At 38.5% G+C, this 22,791-nt stretch overlaps 1 protein-coding gene across 1 annotated transcript in view; it reads left to right on the top strand.

Annotated features, from left to right (window-relative positions):
* Window positions 1–2,481: 2,481 nt before the first annotated feature.
* LOC133460072 (polypeptide N-acetylgalactosaminyltransferase 10-like) overlaps window positions 2,482–22,791 on the top strand; it is a 138,642-nt gene continuing 118,332 nt past the window's right edge. The window contains exon 1 of the mRNA XM_061740585.1: window positions 2,482–2,661. Coding sequence (XP_061596569.1) covers window positions 2,503–2,661 — 159 coding nt within the window. The 5' untranslated portion in view covers window positions 2,482–2,502. The remainder of the gene's footprint in view (window positions 2,662–22,791) is intronic.

Below are 22,791 nucleotides of genomic sequence, written 5' to 3'. Positions count from 1 at the left end.
CCTTTTCTTGTTATTTCATTAACAATACTCATTTGCCTTCCACGCGCTGTAGCAAAGTGCAGTGGCAACGGGCCTTGTGCTGTGGGAGATGGCCTTTAAAAAGCCTGTAACTGAATGTTAGTGTAAAACAGCTAAACAAAAAGGTTTTATCTCTAAAGATGAATATAAAATTAAGCTTTTAGTTTTAATAAAGATTGTAAAAGCACACAGGAAATATTTTTTTATTAGGTCATATTATAAACTCAACACAGCTAATCTTTCAATTTCTACACAAATGGGATTCAGCTATATCTTTATGCAAAGCTAGAAAACTAATCTCCTGCTCCTCTCGGCTGCCACTAAGTTGCACTTTTAGTTATGATCTATTACTTTACAATGGAGTATAGTTAAACAGAGGAATATTGTTTCTCAGATGTCTGAACTAAATTATCCTGCCAATATATGCTCTATGAAATGCAAAAAAAATGTGATTCAGGGAATGTGACAGCCACAGGAACATAGCTAATTTGTCCTTTCAAAACAAAAGCATCACTGCGCTGAACAATGTGAGGTAGAATGAAGTTAATGAGCAGATTGATGGAAATCGTAATGAAATTTCAGTTACGTTACGGGAACATCTTTGTGTCAGTGTTTTCTAATCAGTTTTAAAATATAGCATTTAGGGAAAAAAATCATCCAATACAAGACAAAATTCTGAAATGTCTGTCTGACTGTTGAGCCAGAAATAGGGAGGTTTACAAAGAAATGTCTTGCAGAATTTGAGTGGTTTCAGTTTTCAATTGTGAAATTGAATCTTCATTAGCAGTCTGATACCATACTGTGTGCAGAGTATGCTTGATTCATTATTTCCTTTGATGCCTGCTAAGTGCCCATATTTTTTAATAGGGTACAGTTCAGAATCGGTTTTGAGCCTTTTTCAGCCCTGAATGTGCCCTCAGACTACTGGCTTTACATTGTGTGGTCTTATTGAGCATGAGCAATATGAAAAAAAGTTCTGAAGATTACCATTTTCACTCAATAGAATAAAGCAAGTTGGGCATTTGATCACTTATTTTCATAAAACCCATTTTCTCCTGAATTAAACTATTATTTTTTCAAAAAAGTCAGTCGCTTATAAGCACAAAAAAAATCTTAAAACAGCAACTGTTTAGTCTAAGAAATATTTGATTATGTTTTACAAGTGTCTAGCTCTGATGGGCTCTCCTCCCTGCTATTGGCAAAAACCAACCAATATAACTTTGGACTACTATCACAGTCATCCCTTAACTGTCCATGGATTTATGACACTATGTTACACATCGTCAACCATGAAAGCAGCTCACAGATCTACACTCAACATAATGGGAGAGGTGAAGGAAGAGATTCAAGAAAGTGACAGTGAAAGAGAAAACCGGAGGGTTACTGAGCAAGAGACCAAACTAAAAATAAATCCCTGATCCTGTTTTAAAAACACCTCAACCTCCAAGCCAATGGGGAACAGTCTGATCTAAAAACTTCAAAAATGTCTGTGTGTCACTTTAAACCTGTGCTAGACTTTAGCAACAAGATAATATAACATTTAATGTCAGGTACGTTTACCGAAATATAACTGCTTTTCTAACAGTAAAGATGAAGCATCAATAGTCTTTTTCTGAAATTTATGATGCATCTTAATCTGTTGTTGGCACTTGTACAAATTCAAAAAAATATTTCTGGCTAGATGCTTTGGTTTAGCGTCTTCTCACCACTCACCACTTTATATATATTAAGGAAAGAAAAAATGTGTTTTTCATAAAGGGGACCTATTATAAAGTATATACATATATAAAGGGACATATATAAAGTGGTCTCCCCTCAGCCTGCCAACTCAGAGAAGGAGGAAAGCAACCAAATTCTGCACAATTCTGTACAGCCGCCCGATTGAGCCATCCAGTGTGATGTGGCTTCTATGAGCCGTTTAGATTCTGCTCCCTTTCGTTACGTAACGAAAATGCGATTAACATAGGTTGGCCTCCGATACGTGAAACCACGGCCACAACTAACTCTGGCCGGAACGACAACAACTCCGCCGGCCGGAGCTTCCGCCATTTTTTGTAGCGGTGTATCGCGTCATTCAGGCAGCCAATCAGCACAGAGCCTCATTATCATAGCCCCGCCCACTCAGAATCCCACATAGATAATGAGGTTAGAGAATGGGAAGATAAAGACATGGCTCAGAGGCTGAATTTCTAATTTATTTAGCAAAAACAATCAAAAGCTTGTTTTTAAGCCATCCAAGGCCTGTTTAAAATAGGTATTAGATGCCATAATCGGTCCCCTTTAAGTCAAAAGCACGTTTCATAGATAGTGCTCTTATTTTGAAAATCCCAGGCGGATGTCCACTCTGCTAGTATATTCTAACGAGCTTTAAAACCGCGCGTCGTCCCCAGTCCGACTGAAAGTTGTCTCCGGTTGTAACAGAGCAGAGTCGAGACTCGCCACTTTTTCCCATCCGCAGCTTTTACCTCGCATTCTCCCGGAGCGATGAGACGCAAAGAGAAGAGGCTGCTGCAGGTGGCCGGGGTGCTCGTCGCTGCTCTGCTTTTCCTCCCCAATGTCGGGCTGTGGTCTTTGTACAGGGATCGAGTGTTTGACAACTCGCCCAACAGCGCGGACGGTCCGGGCGGCGTCTCCGCGGTGCAGGTAGGGGGACAATCTCCATCCAAATCTTCCTCATTTACCGAGATGTTCAGGGGGCTCCGAGAAAATAGAGGTGCAAAAAGAGATTTTATTTTACTGGAGCTTTTATTTTATTTTTTTATTTTTTTTAAACAATTAAAGGGGACTTTTTATGAGCTCTCTTAAAAAATTGAGAATCCGAAATACATAAGACAGATAAATAGACAGATAGATAGATACCTTATTTGTCACTGACACAATGAAATTACAAATGCTCAGTCCAGTAGTATTTAAAAAAATAAAAATAAATAAATAAAAACTTAAGAAACTTAATAATTATAACAGGAGAACGTTTTCTTTGAAGCCAAAGTGAGACTTTGTAACGCGTGCAGCTTCAGCACCACGCAGAGCGACCGACGCTGCAGCTTCAGCACCACGGACAGCGCCACGAGTTGGACACTTATAGTAGAAACTTCAGCCTGGGAAACAAACACCTCCATCAGCACAGTATTGCAGTAATTAGAGTGACATTCAGCTAACATTTCAAATAGTAATTAGGATGTTTTCCATCGACTTAGGTGGCAATTAAATGTACAGAACAATACATTTTAATAGCTGGTGTAAAACTGACAGCTCTTTGCTCTGGATCTGTTCTAGATCTGCAGTCGGTGGAGGAATTTATTCTTTTTCATGATAAGATATTGCTGCCGAGGGATATTTATTGAGATTATTTATTTATATGTGGGAAACAGTCACCATAGCATACTAGATTATAAAGAGGTGGGTAATTAATGGTTTTATGCTACAATTAAGGTATTTAAATGGTAGTATCAATGAGTCACTTAATACGTTTTTCTTCAATTTACAATAAATGCCACTATACTTTAAACTACCAGGATGTTTGGCTGGCGTGAAAAATGTGTGGTTGAGGTTTTTAGGCACTTCCATATTGTTTTGCACATTTGTATAGAGCGAACAGTAAAAAAAAAAAAAAAAAATATATATATATATGTATATATATATCAACTTTATTGCAGACACAGGTCCATTGATTTTGATTTGATTTGTTTATTTGCACAACATAAAAAAACGGTACAAAAGTTTAAATGAACATAAAAAAAACATGAAAATATGTGCAGGTGAGAAAGGAAGCCCTAAATGGGCTTATTCAAAGTTCTCACCAGGAAAAATAGATTGTATTGAAATAATAGCAAGAACAAAAAAAACAAACAAAAAAAAAAAAAAAACAGCATTCAAAAAAGATGGATATAAACAGACAATTTCTCGGTGTGCACGTGCAGAAGTGAGTCCACATTAAGTGGAAGCACTTCTAGACGCTTGGTCAATAAGGCTGGTCTTCAATCTCTGTTTAAAACTATTAATAGACAGTGAAGATTTTGCGATAAGTATATGAGAGTTCCAGAGTGAGGAACCTCTGTCTTTGATGGAGAACTGAGTGCTATTGGTACGACTGAATGAAGAATGGAGATCCTCAAGTTGTCTGGTATTATAGTTATGAATTTGCGAATTGGTCTTAAAAAAATCTTTGAAAGTACTTGGAAGCCTATTTGCAAGATAAGTGCATTTGTAAATGAAAGCACATGATTGAAGTACGTTAATATCATAGATGGATAATAAATTTAATTTTTTAAACAAAGGGGCAGATGGGGCCAAATAGGAGGCAGAAGTAGCTATTCTTACAAATTTCTTTTGAGTAATGAGTAATTTGTGTAGATTTGATGAATATGTGCTTGCCCAAACAATGTTGCCATAAATGAGATAAGGATAAATTAAACTGTAATACAGAGTAACGAGACAAGCCTGATGGACCAAACCTCTGATTCTTCTGATGATACCAAGGGATCTAGAGATTTTGTTAGTTACAGAATGTATATGCTCTTTCCAGGACAAATTCTCATCCACAAAGACACCTAGAAATTTGGTGGATGAAACCTGATTGATTGCAATACCACCAATAGAGATCTTAGCTTTTTGCGGACAATATTTTTTGTTTTTACTTGCAAATACAATAAAATTAGATTTGTTAACATTTAACGACAACTTGTTTGCAAGGAACCATTTTGAAAGCATTGCTATACCAGAATTAGCTTGCTCAATAAGTGAATCAAAATTTCTGTGAGTTAGTATCAAATTGGTATCATCAGCAAATAAGATTGGTGTAAAGGATGAAGATACAGTAGCCAGGTCATTTACATAAATGAGAAATAAAAGGGGTCCTAGTATTGATCCCTGAGGGACTCCACACGACATCTTAACATTGGACGAAAAACAACCGTTGGCATGCACATATTGTTCACGGTTATGAACATAACTAGACAACCATTTCAAAGTAATATCATGGAAACCATAATGATGTAATTTGTCAAGTAAAATAGTATAATCCACAGTATCAAAGGCTTTGGAAAGATCTATGAAAATGCCGAGAGCAAATTCTTTATTATTAATAGCAGTATAGATTCTTTCCACCAGTTGTAAAAGGGCCATATCTGTGGAGTGATTTTTTCTAAAACCATATTGATGCTCGTATAAGATATTGTGTTTGTTTAGATGGTGCAACATTCTGTTGTAAACCAGTTTTTCCAATATTTTTGAGAAACATGGTAAAATTGATATGGGGCGATAATTATTAAAGATTCTTGGATCTCCAGATTTGTGCAGGGGAATAACTTTGGCAATTTTTAAGTCTTGAGGAACCTCCCCAAATTGCAGAGATAAATTGAAAATATGCATAAGGGGTTTACTAATTGAGAAAGACACTGATTTAACCAATGAAGCAGCAATATCATCGTGACCAGCTGCTGATATCTTCAAATTAGAAATTAAATCTAAAACCTCTGTTTCGTTAGTATCTTCAAACTGTAAAATAGTAGGGAAATTGCCCTTAATGTAATCTAAATGATTACTACTTGAAACTCCCATATCCTTTGAGAGAGAAGAACCCACATTTGCAAAGAAACTGTTAAATTCATTTGCTATATCGGTAGGGTTATCATGAATCTTTTTACCATTCTTAAACTGAGATGGGAGAGGGGCAGTACACTTTTTTTTGTTGAGAAGTTCGTTGACAACCTTCCAGGTGGACCTAATGTCTGACGATTCTCTGAATTTATTTGAAAAGTACAGTTTCTTAGACATCCGCAATAGATGGATGTATTTATTTTTATATTTTTTATAGATTGCAGAATTCAGTGGAGTAGGATTAGTAAGAAATTTTTTATACAATTTGTTTTTTATCATAGAGGATCTTTTGAGACCTGTTGTAAACCAGGGCTTCCGAAGACCTTCACCAGTTTTCTTCCTGGGTTTAACCAGGGGAAAACAATGATTAAAGGCAGAATTAAAATAACTCATAAATGACTGATAAGCAAGTTGGACAGAAGAATGTTCATAAACATCGTCCCAGGTAATGTTGTCAACCAACCTCTGAAACTTCTCTGTATTTCTTTTGTTAAAGATTCTAAATTTAAAGTTGTAGTTATTTTCCACATGTTCACTTTTAATTGGCAAAGAAATATGGAATACAGGAAAGTGATCCGATATATCTGTTATCAGAATACCTGAATGGGCAACATTATTCAAAGAATTTGTGAAGATATTGTCAATAAGAGTGGCAGAATAAGTGGTCACTCTTGTTGGTCTATAAATCACAGGAAAAAAACAGTTAGAGTACATGGTATTAAGGAATTCAGTAATTGCTGCATGCTTCTTAAATAAGTCAATGTTCCAGTCCCCTAATAAATAACATAATTTGTTTTCTTTATTGATTATGTCTAATGTTAATGCAATATTATCACAAAAAATGTTTAGATCTGAATCCGGGGGTCGATAGACACATCCCACTATAATATTTTTGCCATCAAAAAGTGAACATGAAGGTATTTCGACAAAGAGAGACTCCATCTCCGCTGCTTGATGCTTGAAAGCAAGATCATCCCTAATAAAAAATTGAAACTTGTTGTGAATGTAAATTGACACACCACCACCTACTCTCTCTGATCTGTAGGAGTGAACAGCATTATATAATGACAAATCATACTGAGATTTAGTAGCTTCTGAGAGGCACGTTTCTGAGAGAGCAATGATAGAAAATTCATGATTCAGTGAGGATAAATAATTAACTAAATTGTCATACTTATCATGACTATTAAGGCTTTGTACATTTAGGTGAAAAGTAGAAAACATAGAGTGAGAGTTGATACTCACTTTAAATGTATTAAATGTTTTAATATTATAATATTCACTTGTAATAGATCTGTTTGCATATTTAAGACAATTCAGATCAGGATCAATGTTGATGTTATATTTATTATTAGTATCTACTTCAACGAGATTGAAAATCTTATCCTTAAGAAAATTACAAAGATCTTGAGTGTCATCCTCTGTTGTTAGAGCTACAGCTTCAGCAGAAGATGGCAGCTCAGATTCTGTGTTGTTTATACCTAGGGGGGGGATATTACCCAAGAGTGTATTAGCCATAACAAAAAAAAAAGGAAAGAAAAAGAAAACATTAACAGATAAAATCACATTTATACACCATTGACTCAGTCAGCCTCACTTTACAGCAGAGGCCGATGTGCGGGAAGGGGGGTGAGAGATCAGCCGATCGTATTTGAGATATGCAATGTTCCCTTTTTTGCGTTCTTCCAGGAGAAGGGGAAATAACTCTTTCCGTTTCAGGCGGACTTTTTCAGAAAAATCCTCGTTAATGAAGATCTTTGAACCTTTAAGGCATTTTGCTCTTTTCAAGATCTCCTCCTTGTCCTTGTATCTTAGCAACTTGGCAACTACAGCTCTGGGTCTCCCATCTGGCAGGAAGGTGCCAACTCTGTGTGCCCTTTCAACTTCAATCAGTTTAGAATCCAAATCAAGTTTATCAGACATCATCTTCTTTAATTTAATCTCGGTGTCTTGCCAAGATTCGGATTTAGAATCCTCGATACCATCCACCAGGATGTTGTTTCTCCTGGATTGATTTTCCAAATAGTCTCCTTTGGAGGAGAACTTGTCTAATTCTGCCTGTAGTTGGCCGAGGAGCAGAGTACTCGACTGAGCTGCTGCCTGGTTCAACACATTTGCAGCCTTTATACTCTCTGTCTCTGCTTGAGTGAACTCCAGACTATGTTTCAGCTCACATACTGTTTTCACCAGATCATCAACTCTTTTTGAGGTAGAGTCCATGATGAGACCTATAAAAGATTTAAAGTTCTTTTCTTGGAGCTCCATCAGTTCTTTAAAGAATAGCTTTTGCTGTTCTAGCATATCATTGAGAACAGTGACGGTCACCACCTCATCCTCCTGAGGGGCAGGGGTCTTTTTAGGACCCATAAGGAAATCGAAATTAACTCACCAACGCAGATATCAAAGTCTCACCAAACACACACGAGGATTATGCACTTGAGTTGGATGGTTGGAGTTCCTGGTGGACGGAACCGCCTCTGGTCGGAGCCGCAAATATAATCCATATAAAACATAATACAATATAAAACGTATAAAAAAGAAATACACATATATATATATATATATATATATATATATATATATATATATATATATATATATATATATATATATATATATAAACCATAACGTTCAAAGCCTTGAGACTTAAATACTTTTGTTAAGTGCCATATGACATGAAATCCTTGTGAGCACTGAGCATATGCAATAACTGCACAGCAGGTGCTGAGCCCTGGAACCCGGCAAAATTAAATTAAAATTGAATACATCCATACATAATCCAAATTACTATAAATTTAGTTCAACGTTACATTAGTGCTCCTGTCTGCTGTGCAGTGTTTAACAACCTGGGCCAGCTCAAGACATGACACAAAATAAGATTGTGTTTTTAAGGAGGATCAGTATAAACTGAGGTGAAATGTAGAAAAGGGAAGTGTAAGTATAAAACTGCCAATCAAGTATTTTTCTATCACTGTGCCGTTTGTGGTAGATTGAGCTCTCAGACTTGGCAATGTCTGTACTCCCATGTGGTAATATAATCCCTTAAAGTGTTATTGGCTGTAATTTGGTTCGAAAATACATTTGCATGGAAGCAAGTCAGATAAAACAAGACGGGGCTTTGAATAGGTTTTTTGCTCTCTGTGTGGTGTTTTTGAGCAAAGCATGTCAGAAATTTAATTCGGACTTCAAGAAAGTATGCATTGTGGAAAAAGGGTGCAATATGAGCCCTTTAAAGTAATTGTATTTATGTAATTAGAAAAAGGAAACATTTTTTCTGAAATCATTGAACAGAATCCATCTGTTATTATAAAATGTTCAGATGACACCAATCTTGATGACACCAATCTTGGCATCTGTTTATAATGGTATGGTATTGTGAGAAGAACAGCCAAAATTACTGAGTCGAATTCAGAATTAAAGCATGAAACGTCTGTCTTCACTACAAATGAGCATGGTTGATAAATGATGTGTTGTGTTAGTTTTTCTTCTGATTTGAATATGATTCAACAATCTGAAATTAAACCACAACATTTGCAAATTCTCATACTGCCAGCTAGGATTAATCTGATATTACTTCATACAGTTCCTGACTCATAGGATTCAGTTTTCCTCTTATTGACTTCCCCAGTCCATTCCCACAGTTTCAACAGAGCAGGCAGGAGAAGATGAGAGCAACTGATTAAAATTGATTCTCAGCCAATTGACTGACTTCTTTCCTTGTTTTTTTATAGAATGGAGAAGTGCATCTTTCTTCTGACTACCTTCTTAAAAGACTAGGACTGTCCTCAAGCATTTAGCTTGTAGAATTTCTTTGTGGAAGAGTTTTGTAAAGATTGGAATGTATTGCTTCGTTAAAACACTCAAATTATTCTTCTAATTTGAACCAATTTTCCTTAAAATGCTAACCTTAGATTAAGTATTTTAGCAATGAATTTCTATTCTTCAACTTGGTTCATATCAACCTTGTGTGACCCATAATTGAAATATTACAAAATAGGTTTTGCCTAATTATATCTCACCTGCTATTTATTTATTTACTTTACTTACTTAGTACTTACTTACATTCATTGTCAGTGGTTGTTAAACATGTTACTTTAAATCAATCAACTCTTGGAAGGACATTTCCTTGGTTCATTGTAATGAAGTCAATGCTAGAGTGACAATATGTAGTTCCACAAATAACCACAAGGATCAAAGTGAATCAATCTCCATTGATCCCCATGTGAAAATGTCCAACTTCCTATTGCGTTACTTTCTTCTCTTCATTCAAGAGCATGCTATTTACATTTGAGAGCATTTATCTGTGTTGTCACTTTGAGATATTGTACTGCTCTCTGTCAAAACTCTGCGCTTAAACTCAAAAAGTCCCTGCTTGTGTGCAGAAACGTTACTGCTCTCTCTCAAAACTTGCTGCTCACACAAGCCTCCCTCTCTGCAGTCTCAGCCCTCCCCTCTGCTCTCATGTTCTTTTTTTGCTCACTCTCGGAAACTCTTAGTTTTTTTTCTCTTTGCTCTTGGATTGTTGTGGAATAACACAGTCAAAAGTCAGCCAGTCAATAGAAAACCACATTTGATCCTGACCAATGAAATCGTCACATCTTTTTGTAGTGTGCCGAGGGTGCGCTCGTTTTATTCACAGACTCCACCGACAGAAGGCTTCAGTTATTTAAACCCAAAATCATTTATATATATATATATATAAACTTTATTTGCAGACACTGGGTCCAGAATACAAAACGAAATACAAAGACACAGACATTAAAAACAAAGAGAAAGTAATTTTGCATTTAACATTTTTCTTTTAGACTTGATAAAAAACTCATTAAATTGAATTTTTTAGTAAAATAACATGCATTTAATTAAAGTGAACATGGACCAAAGATTATTGGCTTTCTGTTGCACTGATTGTGGAAGAAATGATGTCGTCTCTGACCGGGACTCATTTTTCCTGTCATGGATTGCCCTGGGGAAGAGCCCCAAGTATGTGTAAGACTTTTAACAGTAGTATCGAGAACTAATTTGACAATACCGATACATTTTGTCGTAGCCTGGAGGAAGTTGAAGATGATCTTTAAAGTAGCACAAAATAATGAAAATAGATTTTTCATGGTGAAGCTATCAGTGTTAGCAATGAATCTTTCCTCCAAAGTTAGACTCCGACTGACCTACTGACATTTTATTCGCTGACATGGAAGCTAAACAGCTTTTTTACATTGACATCAGATGGATCAGTAAATACTCGCCTCATGACGTCACATCCTGAAACGAGATGCTTCTCAGGAAATCGCGTTAGTGCAAGATGGATGGAGATAATTTTAATTACTTAGAAATATTTTTCCACTTAATTAGTGTTTCAATTCATTAACACCAACTATGTGGAAAATATAAGATAAATTCATACCTAATATTTATGCATAGTTCCAACATCTTGTAACAGAGCCTTTACCAGTAACTATGTACAAACTTGTAAAAAGTAACAAGTCAATCATTGATTTTTCATTGTTTCTATACGTCTATGTACATACTCTATACAGACAAAGAATGAGCAAAAGACTCCTCTGAATAGTTGTAATAAATTGCAAATACTGGACAGTTGCATTATTTTATATGTACATGTATAAAACATTTTTATTTCTATAAGGTGGTGCAAATTTAAACCAGTGTATTGACTTGTTGGGTCAGCAAACATCTTCCTTATTTATAAAACAGGGCAGTAGTTTTGGAAACAGAATAACAAATTTTTTTCTGAACCCTGTTCATATATATATATATATATATATATATATATATATATATATGTATGTGTGCTGCCAAGGCAACCTCAGGACTGTTGTAAATTATGAGACCATTGTATTCCTTCTTGGCATTAATGAGCCATATTCTCCAGTGGAGGCATTACAAGCAGAGGCACGCAGGGCCGGCAGCTCGTCAGTCACCATGGATCTTGGTCTTATAGTCAAACACAGCTCTACACTATTGACTTATAGAATTCATCTTTTCTTTTGTACCTCTATTTTAAACTTTTACTAGTAAAAGACAAATGTAAGAAAAGATAAATGAAGGGAAAAGCGGGTCTGTGTGTGTCTCTTCTTTGAATGCTCCTCTGGGCGGGCACGGCTGCACTGAAGTAGATAAAAATCAATACTTTAATCCCATTCAGCCTTTTTTCCCAAATAAATCCTGTAAGAAACATATGTAGCTGATATTTTCTTCCCCTTGCTGGTTTTTATCTGGAGACAATGTAGTTCTTAAACCAGAAAAGGAAAGGGGCAATTGAATACAAACATTCATACATAATATCGTCCGTGGATGCATTAGCCTGACCAGAATGAAGATTAACAGGAGTTTTTCTCTACATTAGCAAACTCTTGCATTCATTCATGTGGTTGCACATTTTCAAATTTGGATTTCTTCAGTTTGCAATAGTTAGTTGAAGAACAGAAGTACTCTGCTCAAGTTCGACTCAGTATGACCTGCACATTTTCTCTATAAATATACTATAAAACACTGTAAGACGTGTCTAAAATTCCAACATATGATGCAGTAGTTTTTTTTCTTCTAATTGCAACAGTAGCATCCCTTTACTGCAGAGGGGTTGAATATTTTTCTACTAAAATGATACATTGATGGTCAGATGTTAACTGTAGTTAAAGCTTGAGTGAGCTTTTTTAATTTCATTGTTTGATATTCCTTGTTATGAGCTGGTGTAGATTTCCTTCTTAGCCTCTGTGACATATCAGCGATAATTATAACAATCAAAGTAAATTAAAAAAAAAGATTTGACATCAAGCTGAGCAAAGAGGAAAATCAAACAGACAAAGTAATTCAACAAAGGCTGCATTAACGCTGACGGTTAAAAGTGACCCGATTCTGATTTCTTTTCTGCTCATGTGACACACATTTGAGTTACATCACATCACTGTAAACAGCAGGAAAGCACACACTTTCAGAACTCTTCACATCAGGCTCCGACTTGTTTAATGTGGAGATATATCTGATATATGAAAGTCTCAGGGCCGTTCTCCATGAATCTCAAGGGAAAGTAAGTAGAAGTAAATGCTTCAGGAAACATTTTATAACAGACAAATGGCTCTTAAAAATGTATGAACAAGAATAAAGTTAATGAAAGCTTTGAACTTTGCAGACATTTTACCAAAGAAATGTAAGTGGACAGTTCAAGGAAACTGAACCAATATTCAAGGACTTAGACTAAACAGACTAAACTGTTTAGGACTGAGCAAAGTGGATACTTAAAGGGGACCTATTATGGCATTTAATGTATATATTAAACAGGCCTTGAATGTCTTAAAAACAATCTAAAGCTTGTTTTTTTTCTACATAAATCAGAAATCCAGCCTGTAGGCCATGTCTCTAGTTTTACCGCTTCTAAAGCCTTTTTCTGTGCTTCATTTTAAGGGCGGGGGGGGGGGGGGGGGGGCTATGATAATGAGGCTCTGTGCTGATTGGCTGCCTGAATGACGTGTAGCAGGGGAGGGAACAAAGCCTCACTCTGGCAGAAGAGCAGCGGCTGCGTAAACTATTAAAGCGTGTCCCATGCGAGAAGCGTCAGTGACAAAATAAATTCCATAAAGCCTGAATTACGGTTCTGCGTTAAATCGACCCGTACCCTACGCCGTAGGCTCTGCGTTGGTGTAACGCGGAACCATAAATCAGCCTTTAGTTACCTGAAGAGGGAACGGGTCACCTCGTCTTCACACTAATTCACACAGGAAGATTTAATTGAATTCTAAACAGGTACACCACAGTTATTTACTCTGATTCATCATCATTTCATTTCTTATTTTACAAGACAAATGAATCATGTTAACTGTAAAGAAATCACAACACTGAATATTCACAAATGGCAACTTCCATCCATCCATCCATCGTCCGCCGCTTATCCGTTCCCGGGTCGCGGGGGCAGCAGCCTCAGCAGAGATTAATTTTCACAAATGGCAACTTTATTGTTATTATGTTATGTTATTTATATAAAAAAGTTGTATATAAATAACATGTATGCACTATTGCTGGCTCAAGGAAGGACCGTGCATCTTCTGAAGGTGTCGTTGAACAGCTTCAGGTGCGCGGGAAATTTGGGACCGAATTGAGCACATTTTGCAGCACACAGCCTGTTCAAGGCAACAGAGAGATACACTAGAGGGCTCATTCTTTTGGGTTTGGAACGCTTCATCTGACATTATTACTAGAAAACTTAAAACGTATACGAATTATTTTCATAAATTCTGCCTCAATCCGGCCTCAAGCTCCTTTAAGTGTTGCAAATTCACATTATAAATCATGTTTTAATAGCAAAAAAAGACCGCATTTCCACGTACGGTGCAGGTCGCCGCGTACCCTGCGCCGTAGGCTCTGCGTTGGTGTAACGCGGAACCATAAATCAGCCTTTAGTGTGTGCGCTGTCTGCTGTTCGGAACAACTCTTTTTTTCTCTTCTCATTTTGCTGGGACGTCGGGTTCCTCCGCCGAGACACAACTTTTGCGGTATGCGTTCTTTGTTGTGTCAAAAAATGATGCGCAGTGCACACACCCAATCAGAAACGGTACAGATATTTTGGGATTTTTTATATATATATATATATATATATATATATATATATATATATATATATATATATATATATATATATATATATATATATATATATAATTATAAAAAAATAAAGGATCCCATAACCTTTGATCAGGTGGGCAGGACGCACATTTGGGTTGGAACAGCCTACCCCTGCCCCAAAACCAGCCTAGAGTTCCAGTACACAGAGGTCCGACAGGAGGATTATGATCGTATAGTGTGAGCAGACGGGTTGCATCAGAGCATCGGGTTGTACAGTGTGAGAACATAAATCGTGGGCTCTGAACTTTTGAACTCCGCAATCTAGTCGTGCAGTGTGAGATGGGGCAGTCTCATACGATTTAAAATATCGCACAGTGTATGCCCGGCTTAAGTGTTGATGCAAAACCTAATTTTTACTGTCCCTCGCTGTGGAAACAGCCACCGCTTCCAAACAATGGCGGACGCCACGGCCGACGGAGTTATTTGTGGGCGTGGTTTCAGCAGCGGAGGAGGCCGAGGCGTAGTTTGCATTTTGGTTACGTCACGAAAATGCACAAATCTGAACGGCTCGTAAAAGTCACATGACACTGGATGGCTCAGCCGGGCGGGGTGACCAGACCCTGCAGAATTTGGTTGCTTTCCTCCTTCTCTGAGTTGGCAGGGTGAGGGGAGACCACTTTATATATGTTAAAGCAAGAAAAAACTTGTTTTTCATAATAGGTCCCCTTTAAGTAAGGGTTGAGTTAGTGGCAATAAGTAATTTATCGTAAAATATGAATCACAGAGTAGAAATGTAAGCTTTGTATTTCTTTTAATGCAGATATCCAGAAAATTGTGAATGGTTCAGATACTTTGAGGAACCTTTGTTTAAAAGATGGAAAACTGCTGTTATAGTTTTTGTCTCGCTATGATAATCAATCTTGATGTGGCTCATTACTTCTCACATTACTGTCTCCTCCAAAAACGGAATTCTGAAAGATGGAAGCAGCAGATTAGTTTAAAGGAAAATACCATACTTATTGTGCTCCAGTTCTTGGAGTGATTGTGTTTACGGTTCTGGAAGAGTCGGCAGTCCTTTTGTTGCCTCATCGGATCAGATAATCAGACAAATAGACAAAAAAAAAAAAAATAGAAGACGAGGAACAGCTTTTACTGTCTCCGATTTAAAATTTAAAATTGCCTCAGGATAACCCCCGTAGTTACAGTTGCGGCTGAAAGCCTCTCAACAGCACATCGCCAGCTCTTCCTGTTAAACAAATTGATCTGCCCCTTTTATCCATTCTGAGCATTGATCGGTGGAGAAAAGGGAAGAACCGATCAACAAAACGCAGCGTGACTCGGGCCTGCCAGAGCAAGGCCAGGCTACTTTAAATTTGGTAGAGGTGCAGTTTGCACGGGTGCTGGGAGGGGGATTAGGGGAGGCGGCACAAACCACATCCATCCTTTCTTGAAAGAACCTTTTAAAAGCGAGAAGCAGGAAGATGCATTTTCTCAGGCAGAAGTCATTTTACACTGGGGGAAGCAGAAGAAGAGAGAGAAAATGAAAATCTCTTGTTATATCATTCACTTTTCTACAGAACATCCCGTCTGCACCTTAAGGATATTTCAGAAAAGTGAAGCAAAACCAAGACTAGAGCTGGTTCTGTGGTATCAGAATGTGATTACCTGAGACACATAGAGAAACCACAGATACCGCAATTAGAAAACCACATAGGGAAGAATGCATAAGTACCGCTGCAACAGGCGTTTCCCCGAGAGGCGGCTGCAGGTCCCTGCCCAAGTAGCCGTCTGAAAAGTGGACGGCAGGATTCCTGAGGATTTGTATAGGGGGTTATACTGTAGGTATGAGCATATAAAGGGAACATCTGATGTGGAAGAGGGCTCTTTATCTTGTTTACAGGTTGTCTTTCTCAAACATGTGTTTGTCCAGTCTCCTTGTGTGGCTAGACTTTCTGATCTTTCACAAAAAGAGGTTTTACCATCTTGGCAAAGTTTTTCTTTTACTTTATTTACATCAGCTGGTAGAGTAGCCAAAAATTGTACTCAAGTAAAAGTACTGTTACTTCAGAATAATATGACTCAAGTAGAAGTAAAAAGTAGTCAACAACAGTCTACAACAGAGCTGTCAATAAAACTGGAGAGCAACCTGTGTTTCTGTTAGGGGATTTTAACAGATGTGACATCACCACACATCTCCCCAGCTTGGAGCAATATGTCACAACTCCCACCAGAATGCAGAACACACTGGACTTGTGTTATGGTAACATCCCTAATGCATATATCTCAAAGCCACGCCCACCACTCGGCCGTTCAGATCATAACGTCATCCTGCTACTGCCCAAATACAGGTCACAACTAAAAACCGGAGAACCCCTAACAAAAACCATCAGAGTCTGGAATAACGAAGCAACTGAAACACTGAAGGGCTGCTTCGACCTCACAGACTGGGATTTATTTTTTAATGATTGTGGTGGTGATCTCCATGCACTGACAGACACACTGACCTCATATATTTTATTCTGTGAGGAGACTGTCACTCCCACCAGACAAATAACCATTCACCCGAACAATAAAAAATGGATTACAAAGGACATGAAACACTGTCTATCTCTAAAGAAGAAGGCCTTCCTACAAGGAGACAAGCTTAGGGTGAGGGAACTGGAAAAGGAGTTCAGGAGGAAGGCCAAGCTGGCCAAGATCAACTTCAAGGACAAAGTGGAGAAGAAGCTAACATCTGGAAATGCAAGGGAAGCATGGCAGGGATTAAACACCATGATGGGCCGACCCACCAAACCTGCAGTGGTCAACTGCTCAGACCCAATCTCCTTTGCAGAACATCTCAACAGCTTCTTCACCCGGTTCAACAACAACAGAAGACCAAGCAACTGGACCTGTCCAACCCTGAGCTCTCCTTCAACCGTCGTCATAGACGAACATCTGGTGACCTCCATCCTGCACAGAGTCAACCCACACAAAGCCCCAGGACCTGACAGGCTCGGAGGCAGGGTGCTCAAGGACTGCTCCACCCAGTTAGGTGGAGTTTTCACCAGGCTGTTCCAGCTCCTCCTGGATTCTGGCTGTACCCCCAACCAGTGGAAAGAGTCCACAGTAATCCCCATCCCCAAAAAAGCACACGCAAAGGACTTAAAGGACTACAGACCAGTGGTGCTGACCTCAGTGCTTTGCAAGTGCATGGAGAGAGTAGTGGGTGACCAGCTGTCCGACATGTTGGCCGACAAACTGGACCCCCTCCAGTTTGCGTACAGAGCAAGACGTGGTGTAGAGCAGGGGTTCTTAACCTTTCTGACCTTGGGGCCCAATTTTTTCAGTACAGAGTGGCCCGGGGCCCATTAAATATAAACACTGTATAGCAGGGGTATTCAACTTTAAGAGGTCCATTTAGAGAAAATTTACTCAAGCGAAGGTCCAGAACATCATAATATATATATATATATATATATATATATATATATGTGTGTGTGTGTGTGTGTGTGTGTGTGTATATATTCAAGTAGCCTCATAGTTGTATCAACATCTGCATCTGACTGTTATATTAAAAAAAGTACATATTTGCCAATTAACATGTTTAACTTGAATTAAACATATTTTTTTCTCTTAAAAATAAAATAGATTTTATTTTATTTTTCAAATGCTATCTTATTTTATTTCTCTACCAGCAGTTTGAATTTCCCCTTTTCTTTGTTAATTGTCTCAACACATTTTTATACTAAATTAATATAAACACATCTTAACAATTTAAGGTTCAGGTTCAGGTTCTCATATGCATGTGGAGGTGCTCATTGATGAGCCTGAAACGATATTTAGTTTTAATTATGTTCACTGTGGAGAAAGCTGCTTCACAGCTGTATCTGGACCCAATGGGCAGGATGTTTTAAGATGCTCAGCTTATTTTTCTGTGACTTCAGTTCAGACTTGAGTGGATATGTTTGATGAAAAACTTTGTGTTTTGTTTCAGTGGCGTTTCACTTACGCACTTTGAACGCCACGGTCTCTGAACGTATGAGACACTGGTTTTGTCCCAGTGGGAAGACTGAACAGGATTAATTTGTCCATTCCGGGTTGCATATTTAAAAATACAGCGAGGACAAAACTTAGTTTGATTTTACTTTAAGTTATTTACATTAATAAGTTGTCAGGACTCAGTGTGTCGGGTTCATCCGAGCCTGATCAGCTGCGACGGGCACAGCCCGCACCGCAGCTCTCTGGTCGCGCTGCAGCAGTTACTTTCCGATGAACAGTCCAGTCCAGCAGACACGACAGCCCACGCATCTACATCTACCATCCTTCAGCAGTAACGACGGAGCCGCCCGAGCGGCAGCCTCAGCCGACCTCCCCGGCCGCGGGCACGCGCCGGGATAAATGAGCACGCCGCGCTCGCTCGCTCTGGGCGCAGACCCAATTAATCGATCCCTAATCCTGGCGGATCTAAACCTACTCTGTGCAAAATGAAGGATTTTCTCTGTAAAGACACACCATTTCTCTTACTATTACACGTACAGCTAGCTGAGTGTCTTCTTCTCCTCATTTGGTTGGGAGTTGCTATGCAGTCCCGCGGCCCTCGCGGCCCACACGTACAAAACTGAATTTTTTTTGGCGGCCCACTAGATGGCGCTCGCGGCCCAAGTGTGGGCCGCGGCCCTATGGTTAAGAATCACTGGTGTAGAGGATGCAAGTCTCACACTTTTAGACACCGTCACAAAGCACATGGACTCTACACACCCACACACCAGGATTTTATTCATGGACTTCTCCTCTGCTTTTAACACTGTAAACACCAGCACCCTGCTGCACCGCCTGTCAGATCTTCAGGTGCACCCAACACTGCTTTTATGGATTTTTAACTTTTTACAGGACAGACCACAAGAAGTGCTTGTGAATGGTTTTAAATCGAGCAAACTGGTTTTAAACACAGGGCTTCCTCAAGGTTGTGTTTTATCTCCCATTCTCTTCTCTGCATATACCAACACCATCTCTTGTAGCAGAGAAGGAATGTCACTTTTTAAATATGCAGACGACATGGCACTGGTTGCCCACATGACTGGTTCTGATGCCCTGACTCAGTACCAGCAGGCCGTCAGCGACCTGGTCCAAACATTCACTGAGAACTCACTCCAGCTGAACATTGCCAAAACAAAGGAGCTGTGCTGTGGAGGCAGACGCAAGGCAGCAATAACGCCATCTCTTTTCCAGCCACTCAGCATCCAGGGGCAGCTGGTAGAGCAGGTCCAGTCCTTCAGATACCTGGGGACTGAGATCGACACCTGTCTGTCCTTCACACAACATACGGACGGTATTTACAAGAAGGCACAACAGCGTCTCCACCTGCTGAGGAATCTAAGGACATTCAACATCAGCAAAGACATTTTAATTCTGGTTTACCGTTCACTCATTGAATCCATTCTTACATTCAACATCTCATCCTGGTACAACTTGCTCACCATCAAACACAAAACCAGACTCTCACGAATAATAAACCAGGCCAGCAAAATATGCAGATCACAACACACCCCCCTGTCTGATCTCTACAACCGCTCTGTGATCAGGAAGGCCACTCTGATCACAGAAGACCCCTCTCATCCCCTTCACCACTCATTTCAACTACTGCCATCAGGCAGAAGGTATAGAATTCCACTGGCCCGGAAAAACATTTACAAAAAGTTATTCATCCCATCTGCCACAACCATTCTGAACAATATTAAATAGATTATTGCACTTTTAACAGGCACTGTCATGTCTGTTTTAACTTATTTACTGTTTTTAACGTATTTATTCTTTTTATATTGTAACGTGTCCTTATGGGAATGTATGAATGTGGTTGTGAGCCCTGTCCAAGAAGAATTTCTGTCACCATTGGGACAGACAATAAAGTATTCTATTCTATTCTATTCTATTCTATTCTATTCTATTCTAGTCATCCAAATAATTACTTGAGTAAAAGTAAAAAAGTACTTGGTGAAAAAACTACTCAAGTACTGAGTAACTGTTGAGTAACGTCTGATTTATTTTTTTAACACAACCATTCAAACAGACAAAAGTACAAAATAATCATCTTCAGGGAAATTAAATCAATAAAATAATACAATTAATTAAAATTAATAAAAAAATAGCTTAAATTAAAATAACCTAAAAGGAAATTCAAGTACTTTAATACATAATACAATGAATTAAATAATAACAGAATAAAAAAATTAAATAAAGCAGAACTAGAACAAGCCCATGAACTCATAGAAACTCTGTGTGTGTTTGAGTTTGTGTAAATGTGACAAAACATTCAAAAACAAACATTTTTCCCAAAGAATCACTCAGTGATGTCATGAGATTGACGCGTACGCGGATAAAAGGGATAAAAGAAAAGTAACAGCTCAACGTAGCCTAATGTAGCGGAGTAAGAGTAACAGTTTCTTCTTCACAAATCTACTCAAGTAAAAGTAAAAAGTATAGTGATCCAAAACTACTCCTAAAAGTACAAAATTTCCCAAAACTTACTCAAGTAAATGTAACGGGGTAAATGTAACTTGTTACTACCCACCTCTGATTTACATATAGTTCCATGTCAAGACCAGAATAGAAAATTGTACACGCTCACCTTTTGTATCTGGTTCTGCTAAACGTTCGATCTGCATGACCAGGAAAAATCTATCTTTACATACTGGTAGTGTTGTATAAAACCTCTGATAGGCCTGTTAAAGATCTGTCTCAGAGTGGAGTATTCATGTTATGATACGATGGACAAGAACAAAGACTTTATTATCAGATGGACTGGGGGGTATTTTATGTTGCCTGGGGGTGAGTGAGAATTTTGTTTAAATTTCTGAATTTTTAGATGCTTGTTGCAGCAATGTTTTAATTTTCACTTATGATTCACAAACTGTCATCTGTACAGAATCACAGGTAAAGGATTGCTTTGTCGGAAGATGATGTTTAGCAGTGAGAGTTTAAAATTGTAATTTTGAATACTTGAAAGTTTGTGGAATAGAATGTGAGGAATTGTAAACATATGGTTTACATACATGTTAATCTGCTGGTTTGAAAATAAAAAAAGTAGTAGTAGCTGGAAAGTAGAGGAAAATGCTGTGCTAGCAAGCAGACTAACCACATTTGTCGTCGTCAACATTGTCAGCGTGACATGCAGTTACATTTCTGGTGGGGTGCATGTCAGGCTACAGCAGAGGTTATGGCTAGATGTAGAATCTGAAATCAGCTGGAATGGCTAAAGTGGCCTGTGATGGAGTGGCAACCTGTAGATGGTATAAACCCGCCGTCTGGCCGTATAGAGCTAGAATAGGCTCCAGCAGAACCCTGTAACCTTGAATAGGAGTAAGCAACTATAGATAATGGAGGGATGGATAGCTATGTTGGATAGCTGTTGGTCCACAGTGAAAAATGTAACTGTCTCAATTAGGAATGGGCGATATTTTACCGTTCACGATTTACCGTCAAAAAAATTCCCCACGGTAAGAATTTGTCATCTCGCGGTAAAAACAATAAATTCCCGTTGACGTTTTTTGTGTAAATCTGATTTATGGTTCTGCGTTAAATCGACGCACAACGTGAAGGAAGGAAGGAAGGGAGGGAGGGAGGGAGGGAGGGAGGGAGGGAGGGAGGGAGGGAGGGAGGGAGGGAGGGAGGAAGGAAGGAAGGAAGGAAGGAAGGAAGGAAGGAAGGAAGGAAGGAAGGAAGGAAGGAAGGAAGGAAGGAAGGAAGGAAGGAAGGAAGGAAGGAAGGAAGGAAGGAAGGAAGGAAGGAAGGAAGGAAGGAAGGAAGGAAGGAAGGAAGGAAGGAAGGAAGGAAGGAAGGAAGGAAGGATAAATTCCCGTTGATGACGTGTTTGTGTAACAAACATGGCGTAGTCATTCCAGTTTTGGGGTACAGGTGGACTCACTTAACTGGTTTTTATTAATTCGATTTAATTGGTGTAGTTTAGTAGTATTTAGTATTATTTTAGAGCAGTGATTTGGGGCTCCAAAGACTGAATGTGGGGATAGATTTATAGTTACAAAGGTGGAGCTGAATTGGTATTTTTTTTTTATCGTCATTTTTATCATTATCGGGATAAATGCCAGAAATTATCATGATACATTTTTTTGTCCATACCGCCCATCCCTAGTCTCAATAAACAAAAGCTATTTAATATGCACAGTTAGAATATTATCTGGTTTAACAAACCCTATCAATAATGTCATAGAGGCTAGTTGTCAACTCATTAGGTCTATTCAGGTTTTGCATACTCTGAGGATGTGCAGATTCAGGGAAAGTCAACAAATGGCTCTAGAGTGATGAGTCTCTATGTTAGGTCACATTTGCCTAAGCTAATTTTTCTACCAAGAAGATGTTGGTCAGTGAAAGCCAAAGAGTTTAAAGAGTCTGTTGGAGAAAATGCAAACCCTCCTTTTCCTGGAAAACAGTTTTCTTTTTTCTTTCTTCTGAGATGGTATTATCTGCACGTTTTGGTATCTTAACGTTTGTGCACTAAACAGGTAAGGTTTCAAGGATCAAGTTGCTATGGCGATGCATCTCGTTGCACTGAAAACTCGCTGGTGTTTGTTCAGTAATATGGTGATTATAGATGATCTTTGAAGTAGG

Source organism: Cololabis saira, chromosome 14 (genome assembly GCF_033807715.1).
Source record: "Cololabis saira isolate AMF1-May2022 chromosome 14, fColSai1.1, whole genome shotgun sequence".
Taxonomy (NCBI): Eukaryota; Metazoa; Chordata; class Actinopteri; order Beloniformes; family Belonidae; genus Cololabis; species Cololabis saira.
This window is presented reverse-complemented; position numbering and strand designations above follow the sequence as displayed.